Raw genomic sequence first — 16,641 nt, forward strand, 5'->3', positions numbered from 1 at the left:
ACTTAATGAGCTGATCTCATTGGATGATTTTCAGAGGATGTTGAATGACTTGGAGGCGGACACATCCGGCTGTAGATGCCCTGTCTGATATATGAATGAGTATAATCCATTTTGATAAACATTTGCAGCTTTACTTGTAATATGATGTCTTTCATTGTCCGACAGAAACTTTGTTATCTGTGCTGCTGCCTGTCTTGGCCAAGACACTCTTAAAAAGGAGTTTTTTAATCTCAATGAGTTTCTCTCTTTCCGGGTTAATTAAAGGTTGAATAAAATAAATTAAAAAAATAAAACTGCCAGTGCTCTGGGATGTTGGGGGTTGGTTAAAGGGCAGCAAATTGGGAAGAGACAAAATTTGAATGCATGAAAAGATAATTGAATAAATGACTAAATAAATGAAATTTGATTTGATTTTGCTTTTTCTTCTCCCTACTTCCAAGTGGGCTGGCGACCTCCCAAGGTTCTGTATCCACTGTCCGATGTAAATAAAGGTAAAAAAGCCCCAAATAATCTTTAAACCCACAAACCCCACCATCCCTTTTTCCTATTTTATCATCCAATTCACAATATATAAATACAAATATAATATTTATTTCTCACTCAACACAACATATGAACTCTTATTAATGATGTACTCCTTTTTTCAATGGTGCTTTATACTAAGGTACCTCCTGTTGATCACTCAGTCATTTAAGCCATAAAAAAAATCAGCCTTTTTATTTTTATCTGCTTTTGTTTGTCTGGTCTTCTTCATATTATTTTCTCTTTCTTTTTTTCCATCACTGCTGCTGTCTTTGCTGTTTTTGTATTATCTTTAGTCAATGATCATCATCTCTCTGCATTACCCTGTCACATTTTAATGATTGTTCCTTCCTATAGCACTTTCTTTGCACTAATTGAAAACACTAAGGCTGTTTTCACACGTTCCACAAACATGTAAAGCTTGGGACACATGACAGCCTGATCACTGAAATACAATTCTGTCTACAAGCTATTCTTTGCTGTGGTCTATTAAAGTCTCCTGGCATGACTTCAACGCAACTGCTGTTTGACCCAGATCTCTTTATACAGTTATTCATAATGTAGATGCAACTCTTTAATTCAGGAGCCACCTCAATTAACCTTACCCGGCCCACCATGACTGAGGGTGTTACATCGTTTCAGAATCAGAGACATTCATTATTTTTCCCTGTGTGATTTTTTGTCGACTTACTGCTTTTGAAGTGGAGGTCCTTAAAGTATACATTGGGTTTATCGGAAGACTCTGATGAATGATGACAATGCAATTTAGCTCACAGGTTTACACTGCATCTTTTCTGCAGGACAGTCTTTCTATTCTAAGACGCTACAGAAATACACTAGTTATAATTTTACTCAGGCCAAGTGTGCAGGCTGACAACGACGGAACAAAATGTTGCTGATGGTGTTAGTCATCTTATCTACGTCTACATAAATAAATCAGTCTCTAGTTTAGAGACAGCTGTAGAGGCCAGCAAGTAGACTTAAGGAGGGGAGGTCAGTAAGGGGCTCAAAACCAAGTTCAAGCACAAGTCTTGTAAGGTTCCAATGGATTATGAAGAAGTAATTGATGCTAGGGGAGTGTTGCTCGTCTGTTTTGTTGATCAGGTTGGAGTGACGTGTTTGGTCCGAGTCAGGGCATGTATCAGAGGCAGAATAGGAGGCATTATCTGGCCCCCTGTGTAACAGATAGTACTAAGCTATTTATAAGTCCCAGTTGAGAAAGACACGTCAGTGCACGCCATGTGTATGTACCGACAACCAGGGAGAAAGTATGCCCAAAAACAGACCCTCCCCTCACAATCTACTGCATGTCCATGTGTGCCAGAGGTCAGATGTCACAAAATCACTTTCTCAAAACTTTAACATTTCACTAAGATGAAATGTGAAAACTAAGGTTGGGTCAGTATATTTGTTGGAGGTAGCCTCTTATTCACTTGCTTCTCTGTCACAAGCAAGCTTGTTTCACAAAGTGATAGTGTATAAAGATGCTCTAATAAGATGCTCTACAGATTGGATAACACACTTTCTATTGTTACAATGTATTTGTAATTACTTTTCTATTATTGGCAAGCATATACATGATACGAGAAACCAAAGTAAACTGATTCATCCCCATGACAACCGGGAAAACTCCATCTGCTATTGTGATGAACATTCAAAACATTAGGAATATTGACATTAATGATACAATTTGCTAACTACCAGTATATTTTTTTAAGTGAAGTATGACTGATATGGGATTTAATTTTTTATATTTTGGGGCTTTTTGTGGCTTTATTTGATAGGACAGTTGATAGAGAAGGGAATCGGGAGCTAGAAGGGAATGACATGCAGGAAAGGAGCCACAGGTCGGACTTAACCCCGGGTTAACTGCTTGGAGGACTATAGCCTACATGCATAGGTCGCAACCTAAACGCTAGGCCATCTGCGACCCCTGATGTGGGATTTTTGAAAGTGACACTTTTGCCAAGAGTGAAATTTTCACAGATTACTGATATGAAGGCCAAAACATCAATGTTATTTTTTCAAATATTGTTTTTGTTGGGCTTTCAACAGTATTTGGGCAGGACAGCTAATAATAGACGGCAAATGTGGTGAGAGAGAGTGGGGATTTGTATACACTGTGTGTGTATATATATATATATATATATACATATATATATTTTTTTTTCAGTTCGTTTTTATTTTTTTATGTGAATAAATATGATGAAAACTAGACTCAGTCTTCCCTCAACGGGATCCCCAGCTCCTGCAGTCACATGTTGAAGTGTCCTTGGGTGAGACACTGAATTAATGTGAATGTGTGTGAATTGATTAGTAATTTTGGGCGGGTGGGCACATTACGTAGCATCCTCTGCCATTAGTGTGTGAATGTAGTGTGAATGAGTGAATGCGACATCTAATGTAAAAAGTGCTTTGAGTAGTCAGAAGACTAGAATAGCGCTACACAAAGTACAAGTCCAAGTCCATTTACCAACTCACTAAGCAACTGAAGGACCAACCTGCCTTTTTTAATTTTGGAAAGCTTTAAAAAAAAACAAAAAAAAAACAGGAAGTATACTGGTTTTTAACAATTTGAATAAGTTAAGCTGCAACAACTTTTCGCTTCACTCACCTCCACCAGGTTGATGACGTGCAGGAGGAGCTCATGTGCATCTTGTTGTCTGGTGGAGGAGAACTCTGGGTGTCCCCTGCTCACTAGGGACTTGAACATTCGGGGAGAGACTCCCTTCTGCTGGTGCTGAAAAGAAAATATTTGGGTTTCACAAAAGCTGATTGAATGACCACTCATCTGTCTCAATAGGAAATATAATGCAAGATTACAGACCAGAGGAAAATGTGACTAAAAACATTGAAAAAAAAAACTTCAGCTGTCCTGCCAGTAACAGACTCTGCACAGGTCTGCTAATCCCAAATCTTCAAATCAGGTTCATGAAACATAAAACTTCAGAGGAATCTAGAGAGTGTTCTTCTTAACTCAAAGATTAGTATGAAGGAAGAGAAAAAACATTAACATTGAAAAATGTCATCACTGCTTCCTGAATGCATACAACTGCTACTAAATAGGCAGAAAATCCCCAGAAGGCCTACTAGTTTTTTGTAAAAAAAATTAAAAAAAACTAGTAGGCCTACTGGGGATACTAATAAAACTAACTTTAAGTGTTTCTGGGTTTTAAAAGTATGTAGAAAGTTTGACCTTTTCTAGCAATAATGCCCTAACCGATTCATGTTGTCTCATAGACAAGCTAGCTAGGTTAACATTAACTACCCAACGTTTGCTAGTTAGCTTATACTAGCTAGTTAGCTAAGGGAAACAATGGGAAACAGACGGCCAGGCTCTATCTATGGATGGCATCATCAGCACCCCATGGTCATCATATTTATTATTAATATAATTATGTTTTGGTTTTTTTCTGCTTGTTTTAGATAAACACTGGAAACTTCAGGAAGTTGTTTCTCGGCTTTGTGCTATGCTAAGATACACTTGTGTAATGCTAGCATTCATTACATTCACTAAATAGACATGAGAGCATTCAACTCTCTCTCTTTTGGCATAGAAGCAAACTTTTTAACTTTCTTTTTTTCCCTAAAAGGAATAGATTATTTAGTACAAACTGACAGCAGCATGCCAACTCAAACCCTCCTCCCCCTCTCCTCTCAGCTGTCAACATAAATGACTCCATCACATGTAGGAAGTGTAGGATCACAGCCATGCCCTATCAGTTACTGTGACTGGATAAGCTTAAAGGAAAACCACAGGTTAGAGGGCTGGTGCTGGTTCCCATTATGCCTTCATGGTATTCCTCTCCTCTTTGTCCAGTCAGCTGTGCACCATGTGGTCAAAGATGTAACATCATGGTCATTTAAATTGGTAAAGCAAAACTCACTGACAAATAACAGAATTTACAAGATTGCAGAAATCTCAAAACAATCGAGAAAGCTTAATTGAGGCAGTGGTGCGGCGAATTTTAAGAAATGTACAGTTTTAGTTCTGTTTCTGGAGCTGCTCTAATAAACTATTTGAGTTGTACATTTGGGATAGAAGCCAAACACCTATCTTCAGACAAAAGGGGAAAACTCACAGCACAGTAAAACTTAAAGATGCCTTTAAAAAAGTTATTTTCATTCTGTTTGGATCAACATCTTTCAAGCTGACATAATCACAGTTTATTAATAACAAATGGATATGGCCTGTAGTGTAGCCTATAATAAAACATATTTAATGTTTCAATTTGAAAAGCATCAAACTTAAAAGCTGAAACTCTGTTTAGTGTTTTAATGAAACAAAGTAGTAACATGCTTATGTCAGTTATAGACCCAGTTTAGGAGCTGGACATACCCAGTTTAATACCTTGTGTTCTTCTTTCATCACCTGTTCAATGAGCTCAGATTTCATGGGTGGTTTGGAGTGCTGGCCTGAGAGAAGTCCGTGTCCAAGTTTAGCCCTGTTGGACAGAAGCAAAGCCAAAAACTTTACAAATGATCGTCCGTCTCTCAGGTTTGTTCTCGTCTCTTTGGGAAGGCTCATACACTGAGAGCATTTGTTTCTTTTCTCGTCTTGTTAAAACATTCAGACAATACACCTGAGGCCTGTTTAACTTGTTAACCCTTTCTTTTCAGTCTCATGGACCCTGCTTCAGTTAATCTCAGGTCTGGTTCCATTGCAACGGACCTTTCAGAAATATATTACTCTTCTCTCATCAGACTTTTCTTAAATCCCTCTAATTCTTAAAATATGTATAATTACTCTGGTTCACCTTTGGTTTCTCTCTCAATATGTTGTATTTCTTCTGCTAGAAGGTACATCATGAACATCTTGAACAGTATATTTTATCAAATAAATCTATGCTCTTTTTTAATTTAAATCAATTTAAGTCTTATTTGTTTGACATAAATGAATAAAGGAGGTTGGATTAAATATAAAGAAATACATCCTTTACATCTCATCAATATCTCCTTTTCTATTTTCTTTACAGATATGGGTAGTATTTGCCTGTTTTTGTTGCTTTTTTGTTAATACATAAAACATTAAAAAAATAATTAAGTCAAGTCAAGTTCTCCTTATTGTCATTTCAACCGTGTACAAAGTACACATTGAGATGACATTTTGTTCCTCTAGGACCGTGATGCTACATAAGATTGAGAATTTAAAAATTAAGAATTAAGAATGAAGAGGTAGGAATATGAGATTACATGCAGTGACAAGGTGTCACTGTTGGTGACAATAATTTCCTTAATACATTTCCTTAATCAGCTTACAGACTCTCAAACAGTGACGGTCATCAACATGTTTATCTAGCAATGAACCTCATAATATAAAACATTTGTTGCTTCACACCACTGACGTTTATCTCCTGCCTTGCTTAATCCCCTCTTAGCTTTCATCCTGGCCACTGTGCCACTGGCCTGTTGCAACACACCAGCTTACATGACAAAACACACCAAGTTTTAACATGAATGACTAGATAAAAACACTGTTAAAGAAAGTATCATCAATTTCTTAAATAAAGTTCATAAACGTGATTTGGCCAACTTTTGAAACTGCAGTGTCATAATAAAGTTATCAAAAGTGTTTTAATAATCAAAGACACAAGTTTCAGGTAAGGACACCTCAGCATTTTCTTAACCAAGCAGCTTGAAAACCCCTTGCTTGTCTTGTGTGTTATTGCACTGAATTATGTAACACAGGAGGCACTTACATTTGAGTGGCAAAGTCCTGCGTGGGGTCGAGGGGTGAGTAGTCAAATATCCTCTGAAGATTACCCACATACCTACAGATCAAAAGAAATGTCACACGCTAACCTCAGACTGAGCACATGGACACAGCACAAGACCGCTGGAAACGTAGAAAGCACTAACACTTTCTGCTCGTGAACATACACACTAAATACAGATATTTAAATAACTAAAATTGTTTCAAAGCAAAAATCGATTTTCTGCTACTAAGCTTACCTCCATATGTAATCCAGAGCTACACATTTTAAAAATGTACATAAACACACATTTCCATTTTAATTACACCTTTAACCGTGACAAAATGTAATAAGCACTGCACATAATACAACATAGGTCACGTAAGGCTTTCCACCATGTTAATATAAACTAGTGAAACATTTTTGGCTGCATTTATTTTTTTCTTAATGCTTAATGATTAGTCTAATTAGTAAAGATTTATCTTTGCCGAAATTGTAGTCATTTGAGGAAGTTCATCTGTGTTTACTAATGAATTGGCCGCTGAATCTCATGAAAAGTGTCTCGTGGTGCTTAGAGACTCACATATGAAAATCAAATTAGGCTTTAGTATGCTGTGTAACGAGTTTATTTTGTGTGCCTGCTATTGTAAAAATCCTGAGGTTTAAAGAGACAGTATTCAGAAATGTGAGTCAATGAAATCAAAAAAACAGACAATGAATTTGTTCCCCTTTGATATCAAGAATCTGTTTACCTTTTCAATGACATTTTGTGCTTTGATAAGGCACTAACCTTATTAAAAATAAATATGGACAACCTGAAAATACCATAAAGGTCCCATATTATGCTTTTTCTGGTTTTATATGCCCTTTAGTGTGTTTTCCAAGTGTCCTGTGCATGTTTAGGCACATCTATGTGCAAAAATTCAAAGTCTGCGGAAACGCGGCTTCTCCTACCTCCTCCTGTTAGCTGTAGCATTAGCTGCACGTAACGCTCGGTTCTAGCCCCCCTCGATAAAAATGTGTCAATCCGACGTCATTGTCAGTGTGAGATCACTGATCTAAGCCCATTAGCTCGTTGTGGCAAGCCCTGCAGCTCATGTTGAAATTTCCGAAACGCGTGCTGAGCAACTGACCGACAGAGCGGATCGGCAGACCAATCAGAGCAGACTTGGCCCACGTGGGGTCTAACAGTGGGGGCTCAACAGAGTGTAGCTGATGGACTCAGAGCGGAGAGGGAGCAAGGAGGAGCAGTACATGAAAACAGACACTTTTTTTCGGACTTTAGCTATTGTGAACGTACAAAAGTAGGTACATAGATTAAATATACAAACCCCAAAAAGGGCATAATATGGGCTCTTTAAATAATATGTAGAAACTAAATAATGTGAAATAATACACATAACAAACTCTAGCTCATTGAAATATCTATATATGCTGTGTACTCACATCCTCTGGAAGTCAGGGATGCTGAAGAGGACCTGCATCACCGTGCTGAGGTAGCAGCTGTTTCCCAGGTTTTTGATGCCCGTGTAACCAGAACCAAACACCGCTTTCAGCTTCATGCCTGACTCCTGGATCACCTCCCATTCGCTTACCCGTGGCCGAGAGTTATTGTCTGTGTTGTGACCGTTTTCTGTCTGAGGGGAGAGATAGAGAGAGAGAGGTAAAAAGCTCAATGTGAAACCTTCAGCGGGGACAACTTTTTGTTGTTGTTGTTCAAAGCTAAAACAACTCACTCTTTTCTGCATCTGTAGCATGTCTATTCCGAAGTGTGACAAGTGTTCTGATATGTGGGGGTCCAACACGGCCTCTTCCTCCTCAAACGAGTAGACATCTGAAACCAAAGGATTAGGTTATCTCAATTACAGGTCAGTCTAAAACTTAACACCCTTTTTTAAGCTTTTTTATGTTGTTACGGTCACATCTGAACCCTGTTTACATTTGTATTTTAAAAAATGTAGTACTAATACTATAGTCAGTAAGTACAATTTGTTACAGACCACAGGTGGTGAAGTAATAACTTTTAAAATTGTGGTTAGAATTATCATTATTTCAATTAAAAACTTCAGCATGATAAGCTTCATGTTCTAAGATCCCTACCAGGCTTAAACTACAGTTTAAAATCATGCCATGTTAATCTACAATTATACAATACTAGCTCATGTAAATGCATGTGCACCAAGTTTACAGTAAACTATTTTAATTACATTATGACAAATTAAAACAAAGGCCATTTTCCAAAGGTTTGATCCTTGGTGTGATTTGTTTTGTCTGAGTTAGTGAAATAAAAGCTACTTCAAGGATATCCATCCCTTACATCATAAAGAAACTTGGATTGTGGTTAAAATGTGACAGCTGAGATGATCATGTCATAAGTGTCAGACCTGCTCCGTCTGGTGTGATGGTATCCAGTTTGACAGCCAGGGGATGGTTGGTCTCTCTAAAGTGCTCTAGGGCGTGGCCGTTCCCTCCGCTCCCATCGAAGAACCACTTCCCACAGAGCACGGCTCCATCCGTGAGGTTCATCCACAGGTTTTCTCTCATCTCACACTTCTGACACTTCCAACCACTGAGAGCAAAGACAAATACATTTCTCTGTGTTGTTACTTATTAAATAATCAGTTGCAGAGAATCACTTTTTCACTATTCATTTTAGGTCAATTCAGCCCCATAGGTTAAGTGCTGAATGACTTTCACATGAGGACACTCCTGAAGAAACAGAGAGATCCTAGACATTTGTTTGAATGTTTATTAAGTTTAATTTAAAACACTTTAGATTTTTCTATTTAAACCTTCCTGAGTACAATGAACAAAAGAACCAAAGTTATCTGAGGAGCAAGACATTCTTCTGTTTTCAGTTTACAGTTTTTAAGAAACACTGCTCTAAGAAATCCAGAAGATGTCTCATAACCCAAACCTGCGGAGACACAGCTGTTATTAAAGCGGCTTTATTCCCCACAATTCACCAGTTCAAGCCATGAGAACAGCTATACAAATGTGAGTGTTGTCTTACATACATTTTGAGGCCCACTTAACAAATGTAACAGTGATACTTCATATCTGTCATACCTGGGTGGGATCCTGACCCCGTTATCGAGCTGTCTGAGGCTCCTGGCATGTTTGGATACCTGGATTTCCTCCTCCCACGATTCAGGCTCCTGCTTCTTGTAGGCTGATGATGCATTGAGCACGGCGTCACAGGCGATGGTCACCTGATCATCAGAGGCATGAGCAGAGAGAAAATTAACTTCTCAAAAAACTGGTGTGATTGAGGTCATATTAAAATAGATAAGCCTTGATAGAATAAAAACTTCAGGGATAAATAAAGTCTGTTATAAGAAGGAACCTTTTGGTAATATTTTATTTTGACCACTTGAAAACATCAAAATTCTTTAAAATGAACTCTTAAAACAAGTAATCTACAACATCAAATAGAAAGGACAGCTGGACATGCAAGATTTATGCAAAATAAAGTGAAGATAAAATCATCAAACATAGCAGAACAGGGCAGCTCTATAGTGCTACTGTAGTGCAGAAAGAAACGATATCTAAGGGAATTATCCTGTTGTTTTACAAGTAAATGTAAGCGTGCAACAATGAATTTGAAAAATCAATACAAAAATGACGGCCAAAACCAAGACTCATTTACTGGAGGAGCTCATTGCACTCCACAAACAAACAAGTATCTTCTGGACTCCATGCAAGCAATGACACACAAACACTAAAGTGATAAGAGTGCCTGAATATAAAGTGCATCTAGTGGTTCCCTTTTTTCTTTTAATAGAGTAGCCTTTGAAATAGCCTTTATTTGAACATCTACAATCAAAACTAATTAAAAAGAACCCTTGTGGTAAGATCACTTCTGCCTTAGGTTAAGTGAATTATAGGGGGGACTTTGATCTCATATTTTCAGGTAGTTTTCAGGCTGAATGGGTGTTTATAAACCTGCCAGTCTGTTCACTACAAAGGGAACCACTGAGTGCGCACTCCCATCAACATGCAGAAAAACACACAGAGTTCATGCAGCACCGACTCACGGACCAGAGCGGGCAACTCCTCAATATTTGGTAAGGGGATCTCGAAGTGGTCTGGAAAAATGACCAGCTTGGCCTCGTCTTCATATTCATAGTCCTCACCGTTAAAGTCACGGTTTAGCTCTAAATCTACAGGGAAGGGAGTACACAGCCAATCAGCTGCTGTTGGAGACAGCTTCCTAATACATCGCTGACTGATATTATTTGTTGCACATGTCATGATCCTCGTTATTCTCAGTTATTTGTATTTGTTTCAAGTGTGAGGTGTCTTCTTGTCTTAATGACTGTCGTCCTTTTAGTCAAAGCTGTAAAGTTTTATGACACATCATAACCCTTGAACAAAACCATCAATGACATCTTTTTTTACAACAGAGACAGGATGACTTCATACTGTGCTGATGACTCTTGCTCCGAAACAATTCATGCAGAGCTATAATTAGGTGGTCATCACACACTCTTATACCCAGCAACTAGCGTTACTAGGGAGTACTGATGATGGCTTTGTCTACACAGCTACAGCACTGTCTTTATTGATAACATAATCAATCAATCAAATATGTTTCCCTATTGATATTTTGAGATGATACTTTGCTTTATAAAATGTCAGAAAATACTTTCTTTCTCAGCCAACATTAAAAGCCCAAACAGTTTTTGTTTACTGTCAAGCAAAAACTATTTCTTCATTAATCAAATTAAAAGAATATTTTTTTACTAATTCATTACTTTTTTTTAAATAATTTTAGAACAAAACAAAAAAAGCAGTACAACAATCTGGCCAGTTTTTAGATTTTTCCGGGGTTATTTCCCAACTCTTTAGTTAACTGAGCTGTTTAATGACCAAATGTAGGCATTGAGAGGCATTGCTGTGGTCGATAGGAACATTTGATGCTGTCTTAAACCAGTTGTTCATCTTTGTAAACAAATAATGAATCAAGCTATTTATAAAATAATCTACAGAGCCATTGATAGTGAAAAGTATTTATCCCAGACCCAGTTTATTATAGGCATAAGATCTACACAATCAGGCTGCAGGAACCACAGCATGTCCGATGCTAATTAACTTCCTGTCTATCTACTAATGTACCAATCAAATAATTATCAGAGTTTCAATTATGTCGAGCTAAACTTCAGCAAATTTTAAACATGAAATTTTAAACATGAGTGTTGTGTTAAATCTCTCTCCATAGTGAGTTGTCTTTTTTTCACTTCATCCTGAAGTCGTGAAATGACTCAAGTGAAACAGTTTATCCGGGACATTGTTATTGTGTCCACTGCTTTCATGGTAACGTCTGACGTTGGCAGACAGTGGCTGGATTGAATCCCTGGACTGGTACGAAAATGGTGGTAGACACACACATGCCTGCTGCCAAATCAAAGATCCAAATGGATAACAGCTTAAATTATCCAAGAGAAGACCATTTTAAGAACTATCTCCATGAGAGAGACTGAGTAGGATTTGATGTGCAGCAGTCAGATGAATGCCAATGGATAGAAGAGTTGATTAAACGCTGGCTGATAAGAAAACAGGAACATTAATTATATGTAGGTTAAGTGGAAGGAATTCCTCCCCCGCCAGGCCAGCAGAGGGAGGGGGGGGGGGGTTAAGAAGGAGGTAGAGAGACACCTGGTCCTCTATGAACAGCATCATAGCTGCAGTAGAAGTGTGTCAGCCGAAAGAGAGGATGACAGTTGGTGGCAGCTGAGGGGGCAGTCTCAAACCCACCCCGACCCACACAGCGGAGGAGGGGAGCAGGCAAGGCTTTGATTTAGAGCAGTTACCAACCACACATACAAATAAATGAGCTATATTTGGAGCATAGGAGGATGCAGACAGAGCAGGGGGAGGAGCGGTCTGATCATGGGAAATATGAAGTAAAGGCCTGCTGTGGGGGCGGGGGCGGGGGCGGGGGCGGGGGGGGGGGGGGGGGGGGGGGCTGCTGGGGGGGTCACTGCAGTGTAACAAACAATACAACTGGCATATAAGAGAGGGGGGTTCTCTTAGTTCAATGACGTGTTTCAAAAGATTAAAAAGCACATTCAGTTTGATATCAAAACACCAACTAATATATATATATATTTGTTAAATATATTCAGTGCTGTACCCATTTCTCTTCAAAGTATCTTTACATAAATGTTTCAACTACCATGACTCTAAAGAAGAGTTCCAAAAAAGCTTGTCACATTACAGATGTCTGTGAGTTGTTAGCAGTCACACCGAAGAGGCATTACCTCTCTAACTTCTCAGATGGTTTCATGAAAGAAAAAAAAAATTAAAATGCCTGAAAATAAACTACGACATCCAAAATCCAAAGACAGAGCCAAAGAATTGGGCATATATTTGTGGAGCTGAACTTTCTTCTTTAGTACTATATTGTGTATTTAACAGCCCCTGAGATATATCTAGTACCATTTAAAACTTGAGAATAAGTGTTATAAACTCTCTTATGGTGCATTTAGGAGATGAATCAGCTGCTTTGGCCAGCTACATACACATTGAGGAATCATTGCTAATACTATGAATGAATTGCTCAACAATGTTTAGTACTACTTTCATTGTTTGCAGGCTGACGTGCAAATCTTACCTAGAAACACTTTTCCATTCCTTCGTCTGGGGATGGCGCCTCCTGCAGCTCCTGTTGCTTTCTGCAGGAAACAGGAAGGAGGAAATTAAATTGGATCAAAGAGCCCTCACCACATTAATAAAACACCTTTACTGAGTTTCTTAGTCAAATGATGGAAGAAGCTTTTTTGCTCTACAGATGGCTATTACTTTGTTAGAAATAGATGCTGGATCTTCAAGTTGCCAGGTCAGGTTACATGGCCAGGGGAAAACCCCCTCTTCCATGTCAGGGTCAAAATTAAAGAATGACACATTAACCTGCTTCAGTTGCATGTATGACTTGCATGAATATCCTTTACAGTATGTTAAGCGTGTTTGGGCCTGTCCTTGCCTGTACAGTCTCATCATCCTTCCCTTTTCCACCACAACATACTGCCAAGACTGGCAAAAAAAACAAACACATTTTACACAAATAATCTTTATCAAATATGTATTTGTTTTTTGGGGGCAGTCAGCACTTATAAAGAGGCTATGGTCATCGTCGCAATGGCCATGTGTTTGATGTCTTGTGAATCCTTTCAGATTTAGGTGACAGCTTCCTGTTCACTGGGCAGGGAGGAGGACACAGTGGCAGACAGAAAGACAGAGAATGCTGACACACTCGAGGCAGAGTGGACTCATGGGGGGAAAAAAACAGCAGACACAGGAGCCTGTAGAATGTGAGCAGCTGTTTCTGCTCAGATTCAGGCATGGAAATAGCAGCTCTTTACAAAGCAGAGATTATCTGAGGGCAATTAGAGCCAGTGAGAAAACACAGCAACCACTAGCACCCCCGTTGTTTACATCAACTTTGAAAATGTGGGCTTCTCTGGGAATGCTTTGCGGAGTCAATTTTGTTAAAACACACACCGGGATGGGATGGACAAATCACAGACGTAATTTGTAATAATTTTAATAATAACTCACTTGTAATCATTTTAATTCAAACAATATAATGTAACCCAATGCAGCGCCACCAAAAACTTTAAAAAACTGAACACAGAGTTGTGTCAGCCCTCTGCCTCAAACTGAACAAAAATGCAATAACCTTTGAAGATAAGTTACAGAGCTGTTAATGTGGACTGCAGAAGAGTGTTAGATGTTTCTGTCCACTCCAGCTACAAATATCAAGAGACATTCTGTTGTTTGAAAGCTTGTATTGTTGACTGTATTTATTTTAATGCTGTTGGTACTTTGAATTAAATGTTATTTTTATTGAGCAGCAACACTTAAGTTTCAGTTGAAGTCTTTATCTTCAGAATGTTTGCTTCATGAATTTGAAGGATGTTTCTTGAAATACACTTGTGAATGTAAATTGGTACATATAAAATATAAAAAATAAGAAGTATCCTATAATAAATGATCAATTTAAACTCAAGTTAATGTCAAGTCATTGTTGGACACTTTTCCCCCCTAAATTTTGACTTTTTTGTACATGTGACATGCTTCGCACTGTCTATAAGACCCTCTATGTTCTTCTGGAAATGATAATTGGATTATCCATGATTAATTAAGGATAATGTTATTGCTATATTCACTGTGTCTTGGATTTCTTTCATACTTCCTACCAAAACCATGGACTTCCACTATAATCAAGCTGGACATTCGTGTTTTTCAATTAGTTTGAATTAATAAGATTTGTGAAGACTTCATCTCATTTAACACAATTAGCACCAAATTAGCAGACTCTTGATTGGAAACTGTCACATGAGGAGTTCAGATAGATGCAGAGCTGAAAATATATCAGGTGTTTCCCACAAACACTCAGAGGGGACTCAGTCTGAAGGTTACAGCAGTGAGTCCAATGAAGGGTTAAGAGAAACTTTACATCTTTTTCTAATGAAACGTCAATGATTATGCATGCCAGCCCCAGGTATAAGCAGGCCATACAAGAATCACTTATAAACACAATCACAGCATTTGTTACTGCATCAGAGCAATGTGAAGTCCAAGGCAAATTTCCCACTGGGACAATAAAGTTAATCTAATCTTATAATGCACCTCACAGATGTGGGCACAATACTTTTACAGGATTTAGTGTTTTATCATGACAGAACCTGCTAACATCTTTATCAAAACCATTGATCAGATGTTTTTAATGAAGGGTTTAAAACCAATGATCAGATGTTTATGTTATGTTTAGTTACATTGAAATTTTTAAATTCCAAATAACTACTTGTATTAAATGCTGTGAGGTCCTCAAAGAGAATTCATATTTTTTTATGTGTAATCACCGGTTTGTCAAGAATGAAAGTTTCAATGTTTTAATTTAAGTTGTGACCTGCCTGACGCTGTTCAAATCTGGTAACTTCAGTTGCACAATAAGTTTCTACATCAGTGGATGTAACTACTTTATCATGGTTATATTTGACCTGTCCCATCTTACTTCACATTTAATAATATAGCCATGCCTCTGTCTTTGGCTCTTTTTTTTAAAGCCAAGCTCTTCATATGTGCATTTTCCCAAAGGCACTATGCAAACTTTGGATCCTTTAAAAACACAGATCAGGTTTAAACTCACCTCTTTGACATGTCGCTTGAGGTGCATGTAAACACTCTGTCCTGTTTTGCGATAATGCCTCTCCACGTGTTCTCGTCCAAAGCCCAGGAATGTGTTCATACACACATACAGGCCTCCCTCTGACTCCTGCAGACCAAAACAAACAGGAACAATGAACAGCAGCACCAAGTCAATAACCATCAACACAACAGCCTTGAAAAGAGCATCATGACAGAAAATTGACTCCACTGTGTCTTAGACTATAGCTATTCTCAATGTTGATTTTGCTTAATTTGACCGAAGCAAACAGTGTTCAACAAGTTACAGTGTACCTCCTTACAATCCTTTTCTATTATGACATACAAAACAACGAAGAATCTAACTTTATAAGTACTTCACTGCAAAAATAGCATGTATGTAAATGACCATTTTAGTAAAAGCAAAAACTTGTCAACACAACGTATAGCCTCAAGGTTTAGAGGAGAAATAAGTATTGAGACTTGTATACTTTGTTGAAGGTTGACAGCTACGGTTTTCATTTAACACAACAAGCACAGTGGAAATATAAGAAAGTACCAAGCACATTTTCAAGGCTTTCTTGTCCAAACTGTTTCTTTCTTGCCTCTTGTCAAACAGCCAGCAATCTGTTCCAGCACTCTTGCACAGAAAAAAAGCCAACACTTTTATGGAGAAAAAGCCTGCTGATGAAATGCCTGATACTGATAATCAACAGTCATTTTCCATGTTTCTTAGCCAGTTGTCTCAAAGATGGGATGCATCTCTTCTATTGTATTCTAAACAAGCCACTTGATGGATCAGTTCACTCTTGTTTAACAGAACAATATGTGCATCCCGTTACAAAGATAACAATTACATTGACAAAATACATCTTTTATTTAGTGGCACTAGCAATACGAAGGTGTCCCTGTTTAAAAACAGTAAGCTTAGTCCTCTTTAATGTGCTGGTGAGTGCTAGTGGACTACATCAATCTATGTCTCATCTCAAGTTTACTGGCTGTAATAATAGAAAATTACATTTCAATGATTTTGTTACATTCAAATCTCTGCATTAGACCACTGCAGCATATGTAAGGTGTTGTAAAATGCAAAAGATAGACCCAGCAGTACTAATTTAAGGGGTATAATTTATATGACAGGGAAAAAAAAGCTTCTGCAGTTTCATTTTCAGACTGCCAGAGACAAAATACATCAAGTGTAACCCTACAAAAACTAACCTGTATCTGCAATCAGTGCAGCCGCCATGAAACCCTGTGATAAACCTTTAAGTGGCCC

The 16,641-nt window shown here is 38.1% G+C and overlaps 1 protein-coding gene across 3 annotated transcripts in view; it reads right to left on the reverse strand.

The window, feature by feature from the left end:
- The window catches only part of usp13 (ubiquitin specific peptidase 13), a 33,986-nt gene that overhangs the window by 16,008 nt on the left and 1,337 nt on the right, over positions 1–16,641 (reverse strand). The window contains exons 2-11 of one of the 3 annotated variants that reach the window (XM_061033616.1): positions 15,370–15,495; positions 12,832–12,892; positions 10,257–10,378; positions 9,285–9,427; positions 8,600–8,784; positions 7,952–8,049; positions 7,662–7,852; positions 6,222–6,293; positions 4,895–4,967; positions 3,137–3,262 (exon numbers count right to left, since the gene is read on the reverse strand). In XM_061033616.1, the coding sequence (XP_060889599.1) occupies positions 3,137–3,262; positions 4,895–4,967; positions 6,222–6,293; positions 7,662–7,852; positions 7,952–8,049; positions 8,600–8,784; positions 9,285–9,427; positions 10,257–10,378; positions 12,832–12,892; positions 15,370–15,495 (1,197 nt within the window). Of the gene's footprint in view, positions 1–3,136; positions 3,263–4,861; positions 4,968–6,221; positions 6,294–7,661; positions 7,853–7,951; positions 8,050–8,599; positions 8,785–9,284; positions 9,428–10,256; positions 10,379–12,831; positions 12,893–15,369; positions 15,496–16,641 lie in introns of all 3 variants that reach the window. The other 2 variants (XM_061033615.1, XM_061033614.1) reach the window with 2 other exon arrangements.

Source organism: Labrus mixtus, chromosome 3 (genome assembly GCF_963584025.1).
Source record: "Labrus mixtus chromosome 3, fLabMix1.1, whole genome shotgun sequence".
NCBI lineage: Eukaryota > Metazoa > Chordata > Actinopteri > Labriformes > Labridae > Labrus > Labrus mixtus.